At 27.9% G+C, this 10253-nt stretch overlaps 1 protein-coding gene across 1 annotated transcript in view; it reads left to right on the top strand.

The window, feature by feature from the left end:
• Positions 1–6823, top strand: part of LOC103309253 (zinc finger MYM-type protein 1-like) — a 9202-nt gene extending 2379 nt beyond the window's left edge. Inside the window, exons 2-11 of the mRNA XM_029485160.1 lie at positions 3935–4059; positions 4130–4318; positions 4410–4686; positions 4771–4966; positions 5092–5377; positions 5478–5730; positions 5889–6054; positions 6147–6390; positions 6467–6524; positions 6624–6823. Coding sequence (XP_029341020.1) covers positions 3935–4059; positions 4130–4318; positions 4410–4686; positions 4771–4966; positions 5092–5377; positions 5478–5730; positions 5889–6054; positions 6147–6390; positions 6467–6524; positions 6624–6823 — 1994 coding nt within the window. The remainder of the gene's footprint in view (positions 1–3934; positions 4060–4129; positions 4319–4409; positions 4687–4770; positions 4967–5091; positions 5378–5477; positions 5731–5888; positions 6055–6146; positions 6391–6466; positions 6525–6623) is intronic.
• Positions 6824–10253: the final 3430 nt, after the last annotated feature.

Raw genomic sequence — 10253 nt, 5'->3', positions numbered from 1 at the left:
GACCGAAAGGAGCTGCGCAAACCCCCTCGTGGGGGTACAAATAACGCCCGTCCCTGGGGTAACAGTTAGTTATAATTGGCATATAACTATAAGGGTCTGCCGACGAACATACACAGACACACACGTGATTTAAAGTTAATACCATGTACAGTGTGTTTCTGCAATGAATATCACCATTGCATGTTAAACATAATAATATAATCTAGGTGTATATTATATATATACATATATATATATAAGTACATAATATACGATATACTCGGTAAAGTTAGACCAAAAAGGTAATTTATTTTTATTCTTAAATTCAAAGTTCAAAACTCCACTGTACCTACACCTGACAAAGTCTGCAAAGTTACATGTATATATTATACTGTTTGTACTAGCTTCGGCCTACATATACTAAAATTAGAACGATATAGCTACACGATGTAATATATAATCTAATAATCGATCCACCGTAATCTCGTTTGATGCTTAATGTATAACAATTATTATACTTAAAGATATGTATTGTTATTCTGGAATGGTTTCAATGGTAAACCCAATCCTTACCAGATGTGGCGTGGCTTCTACGTATGGATAAAATTACTAAATAATAAATACTGCAGTAACTATTATATTTTTTACAGTTTACCAGTGTGATTATTATTCGTACAATTGTTTGTGATTAATATAACACATTCCAATATTGGATTGACATTAAAAAAAAAAAAAAGCAGGTAAGTGGATGTCGCTCTGTTGTACAGTAGATTACAAGTTGGTAATTTTATATTGGTTGTATTAGACTTGAATCCAATGATATAATATCATTGTATAAGAAATACGATTCTGAGCAGAGACGGTTTGACAGTCTAGATATTTTATATTTTTGTTATTATTTATTTTATCATGTAAGTTGAATTAATATTAAAATATTATAATTTTTTATTCGTTTCTATGATGATAAACAAAGCGTTAGAAATTAAAATCCCATTTTTAGCGTTTTTTCGTAATTTTCCGGTGGTTTTTCCCGTGGCATTAAATAATTGTTGAGAAAATCGAAAAATGACCTCTTTAAAGTACCATCTTGATCAAATTTGCTAAAAAAATAAGGTATTATATGTTGAAATCGAAACACTCCTTCTGGAAGAAATTTTGTATACAGGATATAAAAATAAAAAAAAAAATAAATAAACGCCATTGTAAAAACAATAGCTCCGCTCAGAATCTAAAAATATTTATAATAAATATTGTCTAAAACTTGATGGACTTAGTCAGTGTTGGGCAGTATCTATAGATAAAACTACAGCATCTTTATCTTAATATCTAGATAAATAAAATATTAGATATCTGATTGTCATTTAAGATAAACTGTATACCTATCTAGATAAATATATCTAAATAAATAAATAATTTTTAGTTTCAATTGAATTGTTGGTAGTTTGGTAAGTACATTTAATTTTTAATTTAATTTTATCATTGATCAATCAAAATTGTATTGATATAGCCATATTTAGGTATAGTATCTCGGCACATTATCGTTGACACGAATGTGTTTGTTCTTTGTCATTTATTATTACATTTCTCATGTAATGTTGATTACTATAAAAGGTTTCAATGAAACAATATCGTTCTTGTCTATTTATATAAAGCTAAATAATATTGTTATTACGTAAAAGTGTAAAACCCTCGTCCAGCACCGCATATTATTTCGTGAACTCGTAATGGAAATATTCTATTATGAGGCATGACTGTCAGTCTATATTATACTATTTATACTCTATAGTCCGGCCCACGAGAGTCCATACGTAAACCGCGCATCAATACTGAGAGGGACGGTCGCGACAGCTGCCGGCCGAATTTTCTCCCACCATAGTGCTGTTCCCACCACTCGGCAACGTGAATACAGCGGGTCATAAAAACACGACTAACGACGGCTGTCGGCGATCGTTGCCGGCCGGTTTCCGATCGGTAGATTCAGCGTATGGAAGGGGAACCGATGCGCAGCGACGGACGCGTTCTGACATATGGACTCTCGTGGGCCGGACTATATACAGTTATAGTATATTATTATAGTCTTCGGAATTCGGCACTGTCCCGCTAGACGTTCACAACTTCACGTTATAATTATAATATTATCTTGATTTTTGGATAGTGAGGAAGTTGTAAAATACCAAAAGAATTTGTCTAAAATAATTAAGAAATATATTTATTTTTTGCGTATATTGAACAAAAAATGAAAATATCTATTAATATGGTATCTATATAAAAAAAATATGTATCTTTATCTTTATCTAGAAAAAAAGTAAAAATAATCATCTAAATCTGAATCTAGATAATTGTTTACGAAATTAGCTTTATCTTATCTAGATATTATTTTTGTTATCTGGGTTTAACACTGGTTATAACTTATAGCTATTTTTAAATAATATTCATTTTTCTGGTACCTATAGTTGAAGAAAAAAAATTGAAAAATATTCAAGTTACCCCCCTAAAATCAGTTACAAAACTTTAAAAAAAGCATAAGAAAACAATTTCAGACAAATTGATCAACTTTAACCGGTGCCACAAAAGCAATAAAGTTTTAATTATAAAAAAATTTCGAAATCGTTAATTTTTCAATATAATTAATCATAACTCTTAAAATAATGATTTTACAAAAACATTGTAAGGACTTTAATTACACGTTATTATTATTACAACAGTTTTATAATTATACATTATTTTTTAAATATTTCATTTTTAAAAATATTTGAGGTTAAATTTTAAAAATATAAATATTTGTAACTATTTTTTAACGCGGAAAAAAAAATGTGTTCTTAATCATATAATGCGATTTAAATGAACATAAACTTATTCAGGTACGGTATAATATAGGGGACGTAATCCTAACGCAGTCCCCTCTCCGGTTACAAAAAAAAAAAGGTAGGTACTATCTAGTATAGTTTTTGAGTAATACTACAAGTTGTAATCTATGATATAAGATATTAGTATAGAATCGTTAGGTACGATTGTACGAATAGAATACTGAGTAGTTTACCTAATACCTATACCAATATTTTTCGATTATTACGTGAAGACTATTTCCATGACACACTGTAACATTCATTACTCGTACAACAAAAACAAGTATTCTCTGCATTCTAAAATCTACATCATTGTACATTATTACACTTAGGACTTAGGTAGGTACGTGATGTGTTATCGGGTTTATTAAATCATTATAGATTGTCAATTATTATCATTTTGCTATCTATCGATTTGTTTCTCAGTTGAATTATAGCAACAACCAGTGTCATACTTAAATACTGTGTGTTAAGTTTTCACAATGTGCATAGGCGGAAATGGGGGAGGTTTGGGGGACTTGGTCCCCCCAAATATTGTAATAGCCCCCCCAAAATTTTGTCGTCTTTATGTGAAAATATAATATGATATATATTATATTTACTAATTGTACAGTACTTATTCGCGAATGTTCTCGTTCGTTAGTGCTTATCGAGAATCTTCGAGAAACATTATAGGTATAATCGATAACGTCATAATATCTTTAAGATTATTCGAGAACAATCGAGAGCGTTATCTCGCATCTATATATATCAGAAAAATTAAACCGTCAGTTACCAGTCCGCAGCATAGTCCCACACGAAGTAACACGCGTCGCATTGTAAACAAGTCCACCGCCGCCGCCGTTATAACTAATGTGTTAATCTGTTTTAATAGTGGCTACTGGCTAGGTACTCCTTAATTATTTTATATTTTTATATCTCGTATTTTTAAAATATTCTTTAACCGTTGGTGAGCCTTAATAATAAAATAATAATAAATAATAAAATGTCTAAAAGTACTACATAATATGATATTTTTAATGTAAATAAAAAACAAAATAATCTAACACACGAATCATCAACTGTTTTAAAAGACCAACTGTGTTTAACCTCAACGCCCATTACAACAGCTACAGAAACTACCACTACAGTGAGTGTAAGTATTTCCACGGTTGAAAAGGAAATACAAAAACTTAAGCCTATTGTGGATGATCTGGGAACATTAGTTTCTGGACCGGCCCAGCCAATATTAAATGTAAGTTAACTTTTTATACCTATTTAAATAATAGTAATATCTTTAAATTATGGTTTATGATTTCCTCTAGTCTTATCCAAAATCTAAATTTGGCTTACAAAATCGCAGCTTTAACTCATCTTACTTTGCTAAACATGATTGGCTTGAATATAGTATTGCATTAGATGCTATTTTTTGTTATGCTTGCCGTATTTTTAGTGATGGTAGAACACAATATGAAGATGTATTTACTGTCTCTGGTTTTAAAAATTGGAAAAAAGTAATCTTTGAATAAATATTAAATTTAACTTTTATTAAAAATGTATGATATTCATAAATGAAAAATTGGGTATGCTATCCTCATTTTACAGTTAAGTGGGTCAAGAGGGGCTAATAAAAATAAAGCTTGTAAATTAGAAGCCCATTCTTTTGCTCAATTTCATTTAACGTGCATGACGTCCAAGTGGAAAGCTCATCAAAATACTCAAATTACAGGAAGTGTTCATGCCCAATTATCAACCCAGCATAAATTACTTGTAGAAAGCAATAGAAAATATATGAGTACACTTATTGATATAGCATTATTGTTAGCTAGTCAAGGTTTGGCTTTAAGGGGGCACGATGAAAGTTTAAACTCCTTAAACCAAGGTAAGTTATTACAATTATTACATAAAATTATTAATAACATTACTGTTTATTATTATGTTAATATTTAAAAAATAAACTTTCCAGGAAACTTTAAAGAAATTTGTAAATTACTCTCTAAAAATAATTCAGAATTTAATAAAATATATTCTAGTCCCACCAACTACACAAGTCATTTAATGCAAGATGAGTTATTACATTTATGTGCTGATGATGTAAGGCAAAAAATAATAGAAGAAGTTGAAATTACTGGAATGTTTGGGTTGATGTGTGATGAAGCAAGGTAATACCTATTCAATTGTATACCTATTAATTTTTTTAGGGTTAAATTAATCAGAAGCATTTACTGGTGTCTTTACCTTTAGTATTAAATATTGTTTGGAAAAGAAATATTTTTATTCTTTTAAGATGTTTCAAAGAAGAGCAAATGGCTGTTTGCATACGTTACACAGTTGGATTAGATGTATTCGAAAGGTTTTTAGGTTTTATCAATACTTCTGAAAAACAAGATGCTGAAAGTCTTTATTGTCATATTCTTAAATACTTTAAACACTGCAGTTTAAATAAGGCTCAAATTGTTTCTTATGACGGTGCCAATGTAATGGCAGAAAAATTTAATGGTATTCAAGCAAAAATAAAAAACACCTTTCCCTATGCTATATTCACACATTGCATGGCACATAGGATGAACCTAGTAATTATGGATATGTGTAAACATTTAAAAGTAAATATAAGTACTGAGTAGTAGGTATAAATTGCAAAGTATTAATGTCCACATTTAATAACTGTTAAAGGAAACCAGAAATGTATTTAATACTTTGGAAGCTTTATATGTTCACTTTTCATATCCAACAAAAAATAAAAAACTAATTGATATGCAAGCAAAATTATTAATAAAAAATAAGTCCATTATACGGTTGAGTGATACCAGATGGAATTGCAGATATAGAAACTGTGAAGCTGTATTAAATAGTTATGGGTGTATTATTGATATACTAAAAGACGAAATTGAAAATGAAGTTGATAAAAGTGTTAATGAATCAATAGGTTAAAAAAAATTATTTATTATTATTTAATCTGAATTTATATACTAAACAATATTTCAGGAATCCTTTCTAACCTTGAAAATGGGTCCTTTTTGGTACACTTGTTCATTTTACATAATGTATTGTTAACTATAAACATACTATGTAATATGTTTCAAGAAAAAACTGCTACATTGGGAAAGGCAAATGATATGATAAAAGGAGTTATACAAAGTCTAAAAGAGGCAAGATCAAATGAGGGATTTAATGAGATATGGAAAAACATTCAAAATTTTGCTGAAAAATATAACTTATCTTTGGAAATTGCCTATGAAAAAGAAAACAAGTATTTCATTTTATTCCTAAATCTTAAGTAAATATTATTTTAAGTGCGCATATTTATAAGGTACCTATTATTTTAGGATCAAAAAGAAAAAGATATGAATCAAATTTACTTCAAGGTTTTGTTTTGTCGACAACCACTGGTGCAGAATGTCAGTCTACTGAATCTGACTCAGTTGAAATTCATTTTAGAGTTAATGCTTATTTCAAAACTTTGGATGCTGTTATAGTTAACATGGAAAAAAGATTTTCAACTGAGAGTTTACAAATGGCTTCTGCAGTTGATAATTTCTTAAAATTAAACTTTAATGAGAGTAAATTCTTTATTGAACATTATCAGGTATATACTATTTAAATAATGTGCATGATATAGGTACATTTAAATAAATTGATTTACTTCAAAAAAATATTTTCAGGACTTGTTGGGCATATCTAAACAAGATTTAAGATCAGAAATGACAGTTGCCAAAAATTGTATTAAAAGTTCATGCGATAAAAATGATTTTAAGCTTGAAGATATAAAAAAATATGTCTCAAAGCAAGTCTACCCAAATTTGTACAAATTGTTGCAAGTGACGATCACTCTTCCAATTAGTTCATCAACATGTGAGCGTTCTTTTTCGGCAATGAGACGCTTAAAAACATCTATGCTTCAAAATCGTTTCAACACAATTTCAATACTTAATATTGAAAAGGATATTGTAAAACATATTGACAATGACTCCATCATCAAAAAATTTGCAAGAAAAAATAGAACAATTGTGTTACAATAATTTTAATAAACTTTATTCTTTTAATGGTCTTTTTTTGTTGTATTTATGTATACTTATAGGCTGTTAAAATGCTTTCAGATTCAATTCAACAAAATATGCGACACAATGTGTTTTTTTGTTTTTCGATATCTATCAAATATATAAAACTACAGCATCTTTATCTTATCTAGATAAATAAAATATTAGGTATCTGATTGTCATCAAAGATAAACTGTATACCTACCTATCTAGATAAATATATCTAAATAAATAAATACTTTTTAGTTTCGATTGATTTGTTGGTAGTTTGGTACTTTTAATTTTTATTTTAATTTTATCATTGATCAATCAAAATTGTATTGATATAGCCATATTTAGGTATAGTATCTCGGCACATTATCGCTGACACGAATGTGTTTGTTCTTTGTTATTTATTATTACGTTTCTCATGTAATGTTGATTAATACAAATGGTTTCAATGAAACAATATCATTCTTGTCTATTTATATAAAACTAAATACCTAATATTGTTATTGCGTACAAGTGTATCACCCTCTTCCAGCACCGCACATTATTTCGTGAACTCGTAATGGAAATATTCTATTATGAGTCATGACTGTAAGTCTATATACTCTATACAGTTTAATGTATATTATTATAGTCTTCGGAATTCGGAACTGTCCCGCTAGACGTTCACAACTTCACGTTATAATAATAATATTATCTTGATTTTTGGATAGTGAGGAAGTAGTAAAATACCAAAAGAATTTGTCTAAAATAATTAAGAAATATATTTATTTTTTGCGTATATTGAACAAAAAATGAAAATATCTATTATGGTATCTATATAAAAAAAAATATGTATCTTTATCTTTATCTAGATAAAAGTAAAAATGATCATCTGAATCTGAATCTAGATAATTGCTTACGAAATTAGCTTTATCTTATCTAGATATTATTTTTGTTATCTGGGTTTAACACTGGATATAACTTATAGCAATTTTTAAATAATATTCATTTTTCTGGTATAGTTGAAGAAAAAAAAATTGCAAAATATTCAAGTTACCCCCCTAAAATCAGTTACAAAACTTAAAAAAAGCATAAGAAAACAATTTCAGACAAATTGATCAACTTTAACCGGTGCCACAAAAGCTATTAAGTTTTAATTATAAAAAAATTTCGAAATCGTTAATTTTTCAATATAATTAATCATAATTAATGATTTAAAAAAACATTGTAAGGACTATAATTACACGTTATTATTATTACAACAGTTTTATAATTATACATTTTTTTTAAATATTTAATTTTTAAAAATATTTGAGTTTAAATTTTAAAAATATAAATATTTGTAACTATTTTTTAACGCGGAAAAAAATGTTTACTTAATTATATAATGTGATTTAAATGAACATAAACTTATTCAGGTACGATATAATATAGGGGACGTAATCCTAACGCAGTCCCCCCTCCGATTACAAAAAAAAAGGTAGGTACTATCTAGTATAGTTTTTAAGTAATACTACAAGTTTAATCTATGATATAATAAATTAGTATAGAATCGTTAGGTACGATTGTACGAATAGAATACTGAGTAGTTTACCTAATACCTATACCCATATTTTTCGATTATTACGTGAAGACCATTTCCATGACACACTGTAACATTCATTACTCGTACAACAAAAACAAGTATTATCTGCATTCTAAAATCTACATCATTGTGCATTATTACACTTAGGACTTAGGTAGGTACGTGATGTGTTATCGGGTTTATCAAATCATTATAGATTGTCAATTATTATCATTTTGCTATTTATCGATTTGTTTCTCAGTTGAATTATAGCAACAACCAGTGTCATACTTAAATACTGTGTGTTAAGTTTTCACAATGTGTTATACTTTGTAAGAGATATATTTTATTTTACTGATTTACAATGGTTACCCGGAATAGTTTACGTGAGTCAACATATAATATATGAAATTATATTGAAAAGTGTGTTTGATTTAAAATTTTAATCAACATCGGGCCCAGACGTGACAATTTTTAAAAGGTTCCAACAAGCCTGGGGAACAATTGACCCTAACAATTTTAATCCTAAATCCTGGCATACAAAATAGTATTGTAATGGATTCTGTAAATGACGTATGTGATCATATTATTAAGTTTTCTAAAGATCAAATTTTAGAAAAGCAACCAATAGATGATTACCGAGAGTTACTAGAATTAACAGTCATTTTTTTGGGCGGAAAACTTTGATGTGATATTAGCTTTAAATACCAAGTGCTATTCATCACGCTCGGTGGATGGCCAAAAACTATTTATAGTTTAAAAATATGTTTATTTCGTGAACAGTTTAGATAAACACCCAAAGAAGAAAGTGCCTTAAGGAGTATTTGCATTTTTATTGTACGATTACACATAAAGTATGGTTTAGGTAATTCACCATCTTCAATCAAAGCACCTTTACAAGACTTGACTTTTATAAAAAAATCTTTTACATTATAGCTATATAGATAAAGATACATCTTAGATAGGAGTTAAAGAGTTTTGTGGTCACTTATGGTTTTTATCTGCAGAATTATGTGAATTTTCTTTTTTCGATGAAGCTGTGCCACTGGATGCTAAAAAAAATTATTTATGCTCTAAACAACGACGATTCATCAGAATTAAGTTTAAATGCACAATGTTTAATTACCTATATCTCCAAAAAATGCAAATAAGTTTTTAGAAAAGGAAGTCTATGCCTTTATGTGTGTCAATACTAAACAACTATTTAAATGATTTGCAATCAATACTACTTTTTTTAATGAAGACCTTTTATATTGGGACAATAATAACGAAGAGTATAATAAAGCTCTGTTAGTTTTAAAAAATATCCCAGTTATAAATAATATTGCTGAAAGAGGAATAAAACTTATAGGGAATTATAACAATAAAATAACCAAAGATACATTTCAAAAACAATACCTAGGTTAGGTAACCTTCTACAAATTGTTAGTGATTATTGTAAAAAATATCCTGACCATAAAAAATAACACTTACACAGTTACACAATTTAAGATTTATAAAAGATAATTAGATAATAAGATAATTTATAAAAGATATAACTATATAAGTAATAAGTATTAAGTAATTATTTTATTATTGATTATAAATTGTTATTATAATTATTTGTATGTTAAATTGCCGAAAATATCTAAATTTTTAAGATTATTTTTTTTTTAACCTTTCGATTAATATATTTGAAAAAGTAAAATATTTGCAAGGAAATATATACGAAGCAAATTGTAGTCAATTAAGTTTTCTATCATTTGTGTCTTCACAAATTGTTCGTAACATTTTTTTTTATAGAGTTATATTTAAGAAAATCAAAACATTTTATAATATTGAAATTTTCCATTTTTGTAACAGTAGAGCTTTTGTGGCACGGGTTTAAATTAAAGAATT

This window comes from Acyrthosiphon pisum, chromosome X, assembly GCF_005508785.2.
Source record: "Acyrthosiphon pisum isolate AL4f chromosome X, pea_aphid_22Mar2018_4r6ur, whole genome shotgun sequence".
NCBI lineage: Eukaryota > Metazoa > Arthropoda > Insecta > Hemiptera > Aphididae > Acyrthosiphon > Acyrthosiphon pisum.
Note: the sequence above shows the minus strand (reverse complement) of the source record. Positions and strands in the feature narration are given on the sequence as shown.